This window comes from Myotis yumanensis, unplaced genomic scaffold, assembly GCF_028538775.1.
Source record: "Myotis yumanensis isolate MYYU_CA2020_CCGP unplaced genomic scaffold, mMyoYum1.0.hap1 SCAF_13, whole genome shotgun sequence".
Classification (NCBI taxonomy): domain Eukaryota; kingdom Metazoa; phylum Chordata; class Mammalia; order Chiroptera; family Vespertilionidae; genus Myotis; species Myotis yumanensis.
The window spans coordinates 11,052,514-11,067,871 of NW_027223764.1; the positions used below are offsets into that span (position 1 = coordinate 11,052,514).

Genomic DNA, 15,358 nt, shown 5'->3' on the forward strand with positions numbered 1-15,358 from the left:
ACATGGTAGGATTAGACTTCTTCACCCACTTACTTTATATGACACTTTAGCTAATGAAATGGGCATAGAAGGGATGTATGGGTTAAGAGCCAGTGAGGGTTCACTGTATTTCTGTCACCAGCCTCCACAATGCAGGAAGCCAGAGTCATAAGGGAGGCCCCCCATAGTGACCTTTATGAGCAGAGTCCCTAATAACCTGCAGTTTATATGCACCATAGACAAGAAATAAACTGTTGCCTTAAGGCAATGTGACATTTCTTACTGTGTCATAACTTAGCCCCATCCTGACTAATACAGAAACACTCTTCCCTGAAGAAAGTAACTTTAAGGGTGCATATGATTTCCAAAGATTTTAGGACAAGTTCTCTATCAGAATTCAAGCTCAAAGACATGGGATCTCTCTTTTGTTCTTAGAGTCTCTGCAAGAAGAGACTAACATCAATTATAATAGCTATCATTTAGTAAATCTCACCAGGTGGCAGGCACTGTGCTAATTATCTTTTATACCTTATTCCTTTTACCTCAAAATAATTCAATAAGTAAGTGGATATTAGCAAATCTCAGGGGACCAATGGGGGAACAGAGGAGGACATTATCTGTAATGCTTTCAACAGTAAAGATAAAATTTTAAAAATTAAAATGATATAATTTGGGCTCAGACAGGTTAAATAACTTGCCGAGGGTCACAAAGCTAGTATGTGAGAAAAATAAGGTTGGAACCCAGGACAGAGCCCTCAGACATTCTGCTAAAAAGACTCAGGATTATCCACTGATGTCCCAATGAGCAACTCAGTATCCCATATGAGTACTCCATAGAGTGGAGTTTCACATTAATATATGCTTTTTGGGCCTGGAATTGGATGGCCCAGTCCTAGCTACCAGGCTCCCACTTAAGCTGCCATATATCAGTTATGTGTTTGGACTCTAGAGTCAGATAGATATGAATTCAAATTAGAGTTCTGTCTTTCCCCTACCAGTCCCTCTCCCTGTGCCTCAACTTTCCCATATGAAAAATGGGGTCAATAATAGTTCCTAGTTCATGGAGCTTTTGGGAGGATGGGCCCCTCTTTTGCTTGTTTACTCTCAGGTCTACTCCCCACCCTTCCTCACCCTCTCTATGTCTTGGGGGGTGGGAGTGGCCTAACCCATACTTTAGGTTACCTTGTTGTTTGCTTCAGCCAATCAGAGGGGCTGGCAGGTGATTGGCAGGCAGAAAAAGGGAAAAGCCTGGGAGGGTATATCCTTCTTTCTCAGGCGATGTCTCCAGCAGTGACAGTTCTGTGCATTCAGCCCCTTCTGGGAGGCCCCTCTCTCCTTAGTCCCAGCTGTCACCTCAGTGGCTCTGACTCCTGGCTCTGTTAACAACCTGGGTTGTCACTCCAGCCCTGCTGGATGGTAGTGACCCACTACTCCGGGAAGGGTAGTGATCTGTTGTTGCTAATCTCTGGGTTGCCTGATCATCCCCTTTCATTCTTTCAGCTCTCCCAAGACCTTTCTAAGTAGTCCCACTAGGACTGTCTGACATGAGTTATGTTTTCCGATTTGTGCCAGGGCTGGTACAGAGGATTGCTTGAGATCATGCCCATAAAGTACTTAGAACAGTACCTGGCATAGTAGTATAATAAGTGCTCAGTAATTGGTAGCTTATACGATGGCTTACTTCCCTCTTACCTAGATTCTTTGCTGCTGCCAATCTGTCCTAGGCAGACTCCTGCCTACATCATAGCTCCTGAGTCACTGCCCACTACTCCTCCATGTCCACAGGTCTGGGCTTCTGTTTCGATTCACCCTGCTCTAATATTTACAGGGTAAAGGGAATGGACATTCCTCCACAACATTTACTACACATGCTACAACCTTATTTTTAATTTTCCAAACTTCTTACTATAGCTTAAAAAGCCCTGCTTTATCTGGCCATCTGGCTTCCCAACTCTCCTCTCTGCCACTTTCCTCTTCCTCCACCCCCTCCCACACTGTTCGGGTCTCTCTGCCAACCTCTGTCCTCCCTCAAGCATTGGAAGGTATAGTTTCCTCTTTTTGGAAAGCTCTTTTCTGGGCTTCTTCCAGGGAAGGCGCTTTCCCACACCCCTGCCTCTGTGTTTGAATGGAACAATAAGATCTGAAGGATTTCCCACACCCTTTGCAGCCATAGGGTTTCTCTGCACTGTGAGAGCTTTCTTTCATGTCTTTGAAGATGATGGGGACACCTGAATGCTTTACTGCATTATTCCTGATAGGGCTTCTCTCCTATGTGGGTTCTTTCACACATTTGAAGCAAAGTTGAAGAACTGAAGGGTTGGAAGCCACATGCAAGTGTTCCCACATTCCTTACATTTATAGGATTTTTCTCCATTGCAATTTATTTTATGTTTTCCAATACACTGGAAATAACAGAAGCTCTCTCACATTCCTTACATTTATATGGTTTCTCTCCATATTTCTGATACTCAGATGGCTTGTCTCCAGGGTGACAACTGTTTTGCCTATTAGGAGATAAATAATGCATGAAGACTTTCCCACACACACTGTAGTCCCAGGGTTTTACTCCAGGAAGAGTTTTCTTCTTCAGATAGAGATGTGGAATAAGGCTGAAGATTCCTTCCCTGGCTTTTGTACTGATCTTCAATGTCATGCTCATCCCATATTTTACCTGTGGAGGCCAGGTTTCTGGCGGTTTCTGCATCACATCTCTGTGGATGTTGTGTTTTCAATACCATTCAGTTCAGAATACTTTCTAATTTCCATCCCTATTTCTCCTTTAAACATGTTATTTTTAGAAGTGTGCTCATTTCCAAATATAGGTGGATTTTCTGGATACCCATAAGTTACTGATTTCTAATTTCTATAATGATCAGGATATATGTTTTATATGATTTGAATTCTTTAAACCTACTGAGACTTGCTTTATGGTCCAGAATATGGTCTGCCTTGGGAAGTGGTCCGCGTGCTCTTAAAAACACAGATGCTCTCCTGTGGTTGGGTGCAGTGTTCCTAGAGTGCAGTGTGTGGTGTAGGGTTCTTAATGTCAGTTGGGCCAAATTGGTTCATAGTATTATACATATTTATTGATTTTCTGCCTACTTGCTGTCAGTTACTGAGAGAGGGGTATTCAAATTGCTGTTAATAATAATTAATTTTTCTATTTCTCCTAGCAATTCTGCCAGTTTTATATATATATATAATTGATTTCAGAGAGTAAGGGAGAGGGAGAGATAGATAGAAACATCCATGATGAGAGAGCATCATTGATTGGCTTCCTCCTACATGCCTCCTACTAGGGATCCAGCCCACAATTCGGGCATGCGCACTTGACAGGAATTGAACCTGGGACCCTTCAGTCTGCAGGCTGACACTCTATTCACTGAGCCATACCAGCTAAGGCCAGTTTTTTATTTGCATATACAGAAGCTCTTTAGATGCATAATGTTTAGAACTGGTTTTCCTCTTATAGATAGACTCCTTTATTATTATGAAATGATCCTCTTTTTTTAATGGTCCTCTTAGTTGGGGTGATTATTTATATGCTTAAATTTAAACCTACCATCTTTCTGTTTTCTCTGTTTCCCATCTATTCTTTCTTTTTTTAAAAATCCTCATATACTGCCTTCTTTTATTATTATTATTACATTTATTTATTTAGAGAGAGATAGAGGAACAGAGAGAGAAACATTGACTTGTCGTTCCACCTATCCATGCATTCATTCGTTGATTCCTGTATGCGCCCTGACTGGGGATTGAACCCACAACCTTGGCACATCAGGACTACACTCTAACCAACTTAGCTACCCAGCCAGGGTTACTGCTTTCTTTTAGATTCATAAGAATTTTTTAAAAAATGATTCTACTTTATTTTCTTTGTTGATGTATTAGCTATAGCTCTTTATTTTGCTTTATAGTAGCTGCTTTAGGAGTTAGAGTATGCATTTTATCTTATTACAATTTACCTTCAAGTATATTAAGCCACTTTATGCTTAGTATAAGAATGTTACAACTGAATACTTCCCCCTTTCTGGATGTTCTGCTGTTGTTGTCTATATTTTATTTCTACTTATGTCATAAACCCCATAAAATATTGTTTTTAATTTTGCATTAAGCAGTTATCTTTTAAAAGAGTTTTTAAAGGAAGAAAAACTTTTATTTACCTACGTATGGGTTCTTGAGATCTTAATTTCTTTGTGTAGACCCAGCATTCCATTTGATTGTATTTTCTTTCTACCGGAAGGATTTTCTTTTAACATTTCTTATAGTGTCTGCTAGTCATGAATTCTTTCAGCTTTCGTATGACAGAATACGTCTTTATGTTGTCTTTTTTTTTTTAATATGTATATTTGGGGAAAGAATTCTAGGTTGACAGTTGTTGTTTTTTTTAGTATTTTAAAGATGCTGCTTCACTGTCTACTTGTTTGCAACTTTCAGATGAGAAGTCTGATGTCATTCCTTTTGCTTTGTTAATCCTTATCCTAGGTTGCCTCCCACATGCACCCCCACTGGGCCAGGGATCGAACCTCCAACCCAAGTACATGCCCTTGACCGGGAATCAAACCCGAGACCCTTTGGTTCACAGGCAATGCTTTAACCTTTGAGTCACATTGGCCAGGGTCTAATGCCATTCTTATTTTTGTTCCTTTGCACAGTAATGTATCCTCCCTCCACTATGACTGCTTTTAAGATTTTCACTTTACCACTGGTTTCAAGGAATGTAATTGTGATGTTCTTTGGTGTGGCTTTCTTCATGTTTCTACTTAGAGTTTGTTAAGCTTCTTGGATTTGTGAGTTTATGGTTTTTATTAAGTTTGGCAAGTTTTCAGCCATTATTTCTATAAATATTTTTTTCTTTTCCTCCTGACCTCTCCTATCATATTCCTCTTTTACCTCAGGGACTCCAATTGCATGTTTATTAACTTCACTGATACTGTTTATTTTTACTTTCATTTTTTTTTATTCCCTCTGTTTCATTTTGGATAGCTGCGCTGTTTCCAGGTCCTTAATGTTTTTATCAGTAATATTTAATCCATTGTTAGTCCCATACAAGTGGGGTTTATGTGTCTTAAAATCTCAGATGGTAGTTTTATAATGTCTAGATAGTTTGTGGGGTTTTTTTGTTTTGTTTTGTTTTAGATTTTCCACATCTTTACTTAATGTGCTCAATCTTTCTTCTACTTTCTTGGACATATAGATTATAATAATAAGTCTTTGTCTACTAATCCTATCATTTCTGCAACTCTTTCGATTTTTCTCCTCATTATGGGTTATTCTTTCCTGCTTCCTTTTGGCATAACTAATAAATTTTTATTGGATGTTAGGCATTGTGAATTTCACCCTGTTGGGTACTGGATAATTTTGATTTCCTGTAAGTATTCTTGTCCTTTGTTTTGGCACATTTTGTTCTCAGAAACGATTTGATCCTTTTGGGGCTGGCTTTAAGATTTGCTAGGTAGGACCAGAACAGCATTTCCTCTAGGGCTAATTTTATCCCACTACTGAGTCATCAATGATGAGGTTTTCCAGTCTGGGTGCCAGGATCAGGCCCATTCCTTATCCTATATGATCACTCTGTTCTTCCACTTTGTTCTGTACTTCCCACTCTGGCTTGTGGGAACAGGAATTAATTCCCTGCCTCATGCAAGCTCTGGTGTTTGTTCTCTTTCTCTGTATGGGTGGTTCTTTCCCTGGCCCTTGGGTACCTTCCTCACATTCATGAGCTAATAAGGTGAAGATGAACAAGATCTTCTGCGGGTTTCCAGAGCTCCCTCTTTCTCTGGATAGCTGTCTTCTCTCTGGTAGTCTACTCCCAGCTTCGTCTGCTTTGGCTTCCTGGTCTCCTACTTCTGTCTCAACTCAGGGAGTCTGCCTAGTCTTGGATTCACCTTCTCTGCACAGCAGCCTGGCAACTCTCTCTAAACCAGCGGTTCTCAACCTGTGGGTCTCGACCCCTTTGATAGTCAAACAACCCTTTCACAGGGGTTGCCTAAGACCATCGGAAAACACGTATATAATTACATATTGTTTTTGTGATTAATCACTATGCTTTAATTACGTTCAATTTGTAACAATGAAATTGGGGGTCACCACAACATGAGGAACTGTGTTAAAGGGTTGCGGCATTAGGAAGTTTGAGAACCACTGCTTTAAATGGTAAGCTGAACCAATCATGATGCTCACCTCATTTCTTCCTCCTCCCTTCTGGACGAGTGTCCTGCACTGCTGCCTGTTTTATTTATTTTGCCTGTTTTTGTTGTTGTTTGTTTATTTGCTTATTTTATTTGTCTTAGCAGGAGCGTAATCCCAGTCCTTCTTGCTCCATCTTGGCTGGCTGGACTGGATTACTTTAAGTTATTGTGGTTCAGTTGATAAGACAGATTGCCAAGGGTGTCACTTGTTCTCATTAAATAACCTGAAGATCTGCAATCCACATCTTCCGCAAGTGCAGCAAACCCTTGTGCAATCGGTGTTACAAAAGAGTCCTACAGACGAGCTTCATGTAAGGCAATCTAATTTTTCCTTCTGGCTTGCCTTTTAATTCCTGTAATGTTTTCTCTGCTTCATTTCTCATTACTTTCTCTTTAGCAGTGAGTCAAATCCTGAGGCTTTTCTCTGTGCGCCCCCCCCCCCCCCTTTTTTTCTCTTTTCCGTTTTTGGTCAGGTATCAGTAATCTAGTCAACACAGTCCTTGTGTACTTAGTTGTGTGCTTGGAGCTAAGGTGCACATGGGGTTGATAAAAACAGTGTCTTTAACTTTAAGAAATATAAGAATAACCACACCTACTGTTTTGAATTGTTTTTTAAAAGGGCCACACCTTCATTTTTGGCTCACTGTTCTATGCACTGGAAGGTCATGGACTCCCAGTCAGGGTACATCCCTAGGTTGTGGGTTTCTTTCTCACATCGGTGTTCTCTTTCTCTTTCCCTTCCTCTCTCTCTAAAATCAACATAATAATAATAATAATAATAATAATAATAAAGTTTGTTGCTACTACAAAAACTAACCAACAGACAAATAAACAAACAAACAAAAACAAGAGGTCCACACCTGCATTTTGGAATAAATTTAGAAACAGAAGTAGAAAGTTCAAGATAAGGAATTCCCGTTTTCCTTCTTGTTCCTCAGCTTCACCAAGTATTTATTGAGTGGGTAATACAATAAAGCACCTTAGTGTTACCTAAGAGTGAGGCAAGTCGCTGACACCAATGATGAGTTTATTATCTTGTAGAAGAATGACACCATAGATAAAGATCCAAGGTGTGGTACCACAGTAAATCTGTGAGACTTCACAGGAGAGGATCATGATTGAGGGCTGGAGAGATTAAGGAAGCCTTGGAGACCTAGTTCAGGAGCAACAGAATTTAGGGGAAAGTGGTGGCATGAGCCCAGTTGTGAGCATGAGTATCCATGGTGTGGCTAGGGACAGTCAGGGACTGCTGCTGGAGAACAGTGGGGAAAGGTGGAAGCTTATCTGTGAATACCTCACCTGCCGGGCTCAGGCATTTGGACTGTCAGAGAGCTCTGAAGGGTTTGATGGGTGGACATGGACAAAGATTTGTTCTGAAGAGAGGATTAGGGTCAACGTGTGCAGAGGAGGTGAGGACTGGTGGCAGAGGTGTGAGGGCAGGGGTTATTTCTCAATCATCTTTGTATTCCCAGCTGCTAGTTCAGCTTGAGCTTGCTGCCTAAGTGTATGTAAAAGGTCTTTTCCCTTCTAACTTCCGAATGCCCTGCATACCCACCGGCCTTGTCTATGGGAGACACACACTGTGAAAGAACCTCTTTGTGCCCGCTGGTACTTTGAAGGGCTGGACGTAGGCAAACTTGGATTCAGAATTTCCAGTCGTTTTTTGTTTTTAATTCCTCATTTTCTTCCTTTAAGGAAAAGGCACTTGGCCACTATTACAGAAATTACACAAGGGGGCCATTCCCAAGCCCCACCTGCCCCATCCCTAATAAATTCTACATCATCTTAACAGATCTCATCAGGCAGACCACGCATGTACACAGAAACACAGGCGCACGCACACTCCCAGCCCAGCCTGGAGGTGACCCCATATCCCAGATGAGCAGGTGACACGACGCACACTTAGGTACACACGTGCTCACGTGGCTCAGTGCGCACGGGCAGAATAATCACTGGTTCGGACATCCCCACACCCCCCTCAGCCACAGGGACACACACCTCTGCGCACACCCTCCTAGCCATAGGGACCCACACTTGCCACACCCTCCTAGCCACAGGGACCCACACTTGCCACACCCTCCTAGCAACAGGGACACACACCTGTGCGCACACACTCCTAGCCACAGGGACCCACATCTGTGCGCACACGCTCCTAGCCACAGGGACACACACTTGCCACACACTCCTAGCCAAAGGGACCCACACCAGTGCGCACACCCCCCTAGCCACAGGGACACACACCTTTGCGCACACCCCCCTCAGCCACAGGGACCCACACCAGTGCGCACACACTCGCCCCCACGCTCCGCGTGCTGGGCGCCACGCCACGCGCCGCCCCAGCCCGGCGGACTCGCGGCCGCGCGTCACTCGTAGGCGCCGTTGCGTCATCGGGGCGCGACGTTGCCGCGAGCGCCGGCGGAGGCTTGAAGTGCCGGCAGCGGCAGCCCCTGCGCCCGCGGAGCTGCGAGTGCGAGCCGCCGGGCGGGAGCGGGCTGCGGGCTGCGGGCTGCGGGAGGCTGCTCTGGCCGGGAGCGCCGGCACAGGTGCGTGGTCGCCCTCCGCGCTGGGGCCCGCGGGACTCCCGCCAGTGGCCGGGGAGGTGTGCCCCCCTGGCCTGTCCCACCGAGCTCCCGGGGTCCCTCTGAGAAATGGGTTCCGGCTCGTGCCGGGGTTGGGGTCGGGGTCGTGCTCTTCCGGGAGACCAGGTGGCGGCCAGGCTTCCTCTGTGGACTCAGTACCCTACGCCCCTGCATGCGACGCGGGGGCCATGGCTTTGGCGTCGGGGCAGCCCGGGCGCTCAGAGGGGCAGGTGCTGGGGGCAGTCCGACCCCAGGTGACCACTGACTGTCTGAGTGGACTGGGCGCTCGCTGTGCCAGACGCTGTGCAAGGCGCTTGGTGTGCCTTTCCCAGTCCTCCCGGCCGTCCTGGAGGTAGGAGCGATCACAGTGCACATTTTCCAGGCAGGGCACCAGGGCACAGGAGTTCACCAGCTTGCCCAGCGTCCCCCGGGGGGGGTTGAACGCGGGTATGTTTCACTTCGGAGCTGCGTGCTGCCCCTTTCGGAACCCACAGTTGGCTGCCCACAGTCCCCGTCGTCTGGCACCTCCGGATTTTTTTTTTTTCTTTAACTTTTCGACCTTGGATAAACGCTGTGGGCTGGGAGGAGCGAAGGGTAGACTTCCTATTGGCACAGATTCTCCCTCCTCTCCTCGCCCTCTTCATTTTCTCAGGCAGCAAAGGGCTCCCCCTGTCGAGGGCTCCCCCATCCTGCACCTGAAACTGAGAGCTAAGTTTTCTAAACCCGGACAGCTTTCATGCCATGTGCATTGCTTTGCTAGTCTCTCCTCTCACCCGTCGTGTTAGATGGTGTTCAGTTGTTAAGGACGCACGTAGTAGTTATGCAGAGGATACCAGGTACCGCAGCAAACCCATGTGGGGATTATCCAGAAGCCAGAGCATGGCCTCCAGGGAGCCCTGTTAACCTGCAAACGAGCTTTCAGGGTTTTGAAGGAGTAAATTAAGTCCAGGTAACAAATAGCCAGAAGTTATCTGAAAATAATTTCAAAGTTACTTTAGAAAGTTTTTATATTTTAGATTACTGTCTATGTCAGTTTTGTTCAGTCATTCAGTGCTTGTGAACATTTTCCCCATAGGGTTGGAAAAAGAAAAGTATTGTTGAAAAGGATGAAAACGTGTAAATCAGGTTTTTCAAATAGGGTGGTTTGGTTTTAGAGCTTTGTAAAGCAAGTATTTCATTTAAGGTGTCACAAGAATATTAAGAGCTTAATTCAGTTTAAGTGGGAAACTTTAGGTGACTACATTGCCTTTACCCCTTTTGCATTACTGCATAGTATGTATGACCTAAAATTCCCAGCATGTCATTTAAAAAATGATCTCCTTATATGTGTACATGTAATTTATATTTAATTTGTTAAATATTCCCCCCCTGTCCCCCAGGAACTATTCAATTATTAACACAAACAAAATAATTCTTCGAAATAAACTATTATTTACTCTCACAAATTCATAGCTGTCTTGTTTAGGAAGTCTAAAACTACAAAGATGGATTGTTTTTAAATCAAGGCTGCCTAACTGAGTTCATATAAACACATCCATGTCCGCTTTTACACTTTGACTGAACCTGGTGGAAGTTTGCCAGTAGTTCATTTGACATCCTCTGATGGAGCAAAATCATGTAGAACAAGCATGCCAAACTCAAAGGCTAACATGGGCAAATAAAGGAGGCATGTGGCCTGCGGCCCACGAGTTTGACATGCTTGATGTAGAAGTAAGACTTGAGTTCTGGTATTTACTGTCTGGATTTTTCATTAATTGAAATGGTATATATATATTTTCTATAGCACATGACTTAGGAGTAACACTTTGTGACATGGAGGAATCTGCACTGACCCTTGACACGATAGATGTTTCTTACCTGCCAAGTTCATCAGAATACAGCGTTGGCCCTTGTAAGCATGCAAGTGAGGAATGGGTAAGTTTAAGATGCGCATTAAAAGCTGTCAACCTAAAATGCTCATTTCAGTGTTGTTTGTGAAGGTGGAAATGCTGGAGCCAAGTTAATATCAATAACTGGGAAGAAAAAATTGGGTAAAAAATTTAACTACAGACATTATGTTAAAAAGCAAAATTCTTCTGCATAGGGGAAAAAACCTACTCGTAGTTATTTTGGGTGTTGTTATTATAAAGCTGGTCTTACAAATGTTTCAGTATCGATTTTCCATAATTATACCTAACAAGTATAAATTTTGTGATGGAAATAAAGTTTATTTAAAAAAATTAAAAATAGGAAATAAATTTTAGTATGAACCCAATCCAAAGGGCATACATTATCTTGTATTGTTTTCCCTCTTTCAACTAATATGGCATGTTTAAAATATTTCTTGTTAGGATAATGGAGTGTTCTGTCAGTGTACTTGTCTTTTATTTAAAGTAAAATATTTTAAGCTGTATTGTAACAACCTGCTTACTATATAAGGCTTTGGTAGTTCTTTTGTGGGAGTGTGTACTTTAAGAGAGAGTAAGATTGACTGATGGGAACCAGGAGTCTGATTTTATTCATTCTGATACCTTCAGAAGCTGTTTGACTTTTTCCCAGCTTTCTTTTAAAACCTTGAATTCTGCTGTGAGCGAATCGTAGTTTTTGCCAGCTATTACTATTCTTAGGTGCTCAGCTTTTGCTCATGTTCCAAGTGTTGATCATGGAGGGAGTACCTTGAATGAAAATCACTGTGAGAAACACATAATTATACCACTGCCCAAAGAAAAGTATGTTATCCGTTTCTCTTCCATCTGAAATATCTTAGTTTTAGAGATCACGTGAACAAGTATAATTTTCTTGCCATTTAGTAACCAGTTTTTCCTTAATATTTATTAGGGTGAATATGGTTTCAGATCTACTGTCTTCAGATCTGCAACCTTAAAATGGAAAGAAAGCCTAATGAGCCGGAAAAGGCCATTTGTCGGAAGATGTTGTTATTCCTGTACGCCCCAGAGCTGGGTAAGAATGCTATTGCTTGTTGACCTTTAATAAACCCTTGAAATATTGGCATAGATCTCCAACTTTGTGTGAATTTGGTATTGGGCAAATACCAGGTAGACTTCATTCATTGGTGTTGACTCAATTTTTCTTTCCATTCATATATTCATTAAACGTTGGTCCAATAGTTGATGCTAGGAGAGATTTGGGTTCTTTAGTAATTTTGGTACGGCTTTAGGGGACGAATAGATGTTACTTTAAGTTAACTCTTCCAAAGAGTTTGTGGGAACCTTCATGTAACTTCTTCAGCCCTGTGGCTTTGCTGTACTCTTGCTACATTTCTATTTCGGGCTGATGGGGGAAGGGTGTCTGTTGACTCTGTGATAGTGAAGAATGGTCATTAAAAGCTTAAGTAAAGACTTAAAAAAGAGTGTGTATGGGCGTGTTGTTTGTATTTTGGTGAAAAAAAACAACAACCAAAGCCATGCAAAATCTTCTACATTACTGTGTGGCTGTCATTTCTCAGCATTTATTTGAGAAGAGTTGATCAGATGAGAGGTATGCTTCTGATGTCATTGTGCCAGAGGGATTAGTTAGCACAGGATGGTAGAATCTAATGTGGCCACGTCCTAAAGTAGTAGAGTTACCTATTAAAAGGTATACCTGGATGTTAAGCTCTGTCTGAGATGGGTCAGTTATCAGGACATAGAAATTCTGCCATTTAAGGGCCTGTCATTTATAGAGGTTGCTTATAACCTGTGTGAATTTTCTACTCAGGAATGTCTTGTCAGGAAGTAGAATTCTGAGTCTAGGATAAAGGGATTTACTAACCTAGGAGACACTCATGTGGGACCCAAGCAGTTTATATTAAATTAGAGGCCCAGTGCACGAAATTTGTGCATGAGTAGGGTCCCTAGTGGCTGCAGGCTGCTGGCTGCTGGCCGGGGTCTCCCTTCCTCCTGGCTGCCTGCTGTTGCCACTGGCCAGGGTGGGGCCAGCTGTGGGGAGGGGCTGTGGGCGGTTGGCCAGCTGGCCCTGCCCCCTGGTCGAACTCCTGGTGAAACTCCCAGTAGAGGGGACAATTTGCATATTAGGCTTTTATTATATAGGATATTTAGGTCTATTCAAGAATGTCTAAATATAAATACTGTTCCTTTCAAATCACAGGTGTCTTGCTGCAAGAATTTGGTAGCATTGAAGGATCATGGAAATTTCTAGACCAGGAATAATGCCATTCAAATTAATAGGCCATAAAGATTTAAATAGAATATCATGTGCCTTTTCAGTTTTTAAAATTTAGCATCTCATATAACTCTAATTTTGAATGCTTAAAAGACCAAAACAATACCTTTACTCTAATGTGTTATTAAGTCAGGAGAGTATAAGAAATTATTTGGTGGTGGTGATGGTTTGGGGGGGGGGGGAAGTGAGTAGTATAAGAGATAATTGATTTTTGCTTAATCATAGTACCTGAACTTTAGGTACTAGAGTGCCTAAATATAGGAGCTGAACTTGATCTTAAAATTCTTCCATTACATGTTTACTTAAAATAGTTTTTGGTTGACAATATTTTTATGGTAATTTTTTTGTATTTGCTACTTTTTCTCTCAAGTCCTATTTTCCTTTTCTCTAAAGCGATTTCAATTAGTACTTTTACATGTTTTATTGAGGGTACATTATGCTTTCTCAGCATTTATTTGTGCAAAGTGTACCTTTTGTCCCAATTGATAAAGTTATAGACTTTTTCTTTTCAGCAGTTATTTCTGGATTATCTCAATGATGTAAAGAGAATGACCTTTAACCACACATTATCTCATTAAGTGGAATAAGCACTTTAAAGGAATAGAGAGACTGTACTCTTTGGAGCAAGATCTAGGATTGAATCCTAAACTTCTGCCAGCCTCAATTTTCCTGTCTGTAAAATGGGGATAAGAATTCTTATGTGTCAGGATTATTAAGATAGTAGTCTAATAATAACTACATGTTGTTTTTTTGTTGTTAGTAATTTTATTTGCAGAACAATCACAGTTTTATTTCAGTGACAGAGCATGTAGCCAATAGTATTGATTATAGCCTAATACATAAAGTGTCAGTACCAAGATATAAAGCATCTCCTAGGCACATTGTGGAAACTGGCCATGAATCACCTCCCTTGATCATCAAAGATTAAGTCCACATTTACATATGAAGGTATCTGCTCACTTGGCAGTTTTCAAATACAATTAGTAGTGATTCTCCTGTTGAGTTTGGAACATATGATATATTGGTGCTCCAGTGGGGGAAAAATTCTAATTTTCCTATTTTGCTTTTTTTTTTTTTTTTTTTTTAGTTTCCTAGTTTTGGGAACACTGAAATCTCCAGTATTTCTGTCAATGACTTGAGCTATCTGAAGCTTCAACTGTTTTGGGTTGGAGGGGTGGGAGGCAAGAAAGGGAGAGGCGCTGTTTCCTTTGCAAGGTGTTAAGGATTAATTTTGAATTTGTGACCTTCTTTAAAGGCTAAAAGGTACTTTTCAGTAAAACAGTTTTTCTTCAATATTTTGATTTTGAAGCAATGTCTAACTTTATGCTTGAATTTTGAAAGTTATTAAGTGTTAGTAATGTGAGCTCTTTACCAGCAATCCAATTGTATATTTATGTTTCTGTTTATTTTGTTTTACATAGGATAAGTTTTTCAACCCCACTATCCCATCTTTGGGTTTGCGGAATGTCATTTATATCAATGAAACTCACACGAGGTAAAAATAACTTTCTTTTACTTCTAATACATCTCAAAAAAACACAAAAAACCTCTATAATAAGTAATGCACTATAAGATGAATCTCATTATGTTTTTGAGAGCTAATAGAATATGAGCTTCTGACATAGGTTTTATCTAAAATTTGGAAACAATATAGTCACCTGACAGACCTATAACTATTACCACTGCTGTCCTTACATAATAAATATTTTCTTGAGCATGTAGCTATCATTTATAGCTTTCTCTGACTTACTCATTTATTGAGTTTGTATCTGAAGTGTTCCAATTGTGATAAAGATTTGTCTGAGGAGAGGTTTATAGGTTTTAATGTCTTATGATCTATTATGACTATTTTATACTTAAAAAAAGAATAACTATTTTATACTTAAAAAAAAAGTATAGCCAATCTAGAGTTTTAGGATATATTTTCCTCCAATGTGCAAACTTTCTTTGATTTATTAGCTTAAGACTTTACTTAGAATTCTTATACCAAATTCCAGGCAAGTGGAGATAGGCTGTTAGGCAGCAGAGTGAGAGAAAAGAAAAGAGGCTTTGTTTTATGTGAATCTAGGCTAGGGGATAAGGAAGGAGGGTGGAAAGGTTGTGTGAATGTCTTTGAGGCATGAGAGGAACGGCAGCCAAAAATGCTACCAGTTCTTCTAATTCTAAGAGTAAATGCCTGTCGTAGGGAAGCAGTAAGCTCAGGTGATAAGAAGTACTTGAATTTTTATGAAAAACTGAGCCAGGAAGTCAAATACTCAAATTTTAAGTCTTTCTGCTCATATTTTGATGATGAGATCATAAATGATCATGACATGTATATTTAAGATTTTTTTTTCCAAATAGAGCTGAAGTCAGGGGACATATTTTTTCTCATTCCCACGCTCCCCATCCCTCTTGCCCCCCCCCCCCCCCCCCCCCCCCCAGTTTAAAGGTGCGAGGAGAGATCCT

General features: G+C 41.5%; 1 protein-coding gene across 4 annotated transcripts in view; it reads left to right on the plus strand.

The window, feature by feature from the left end:
- Positions 1 to 15,358, plus strand: part of GPAM (glycerol-3-phosphate acyltransferase, mitochondrial) — a 56,994-nt gene that overhangs the window by 15,738 nt on the left and 25,898 nt on the right. Inside the window, exons 1-4 of one of the 4 annotated variants that reach the window (XM_070432294.1) lie at positions 8,594 to 8,713; positions 10,533 to 10,663; positions 11,567 to 11,689; positions 14,332 to 14,405. In XM_070432294.1, the coding sequence (XP_070288395.1) occupies positions 10,562 to 10,663; positions 11,567 to 11,689; positions 14,332 to 14,405 (299 nt within the window). In that variant the 5' untranslated portion in view covers positions 8,594 to 8,713; positions 10,533 to 10,561. Of the gene's footprint in view, positions 1 to 8,593; positions 8,714 to 9,528; positions 9,586 to 10,532; positions 10,664 to 11,566; positions 11,690 to 14,331; positions 14,406 to 15,358 lie in introns of those variants that run through there. The other 3 variants (XM_070432293.1, XM_070432291.1, XM_070432292.1) reach the window with 3 other exon arrangements.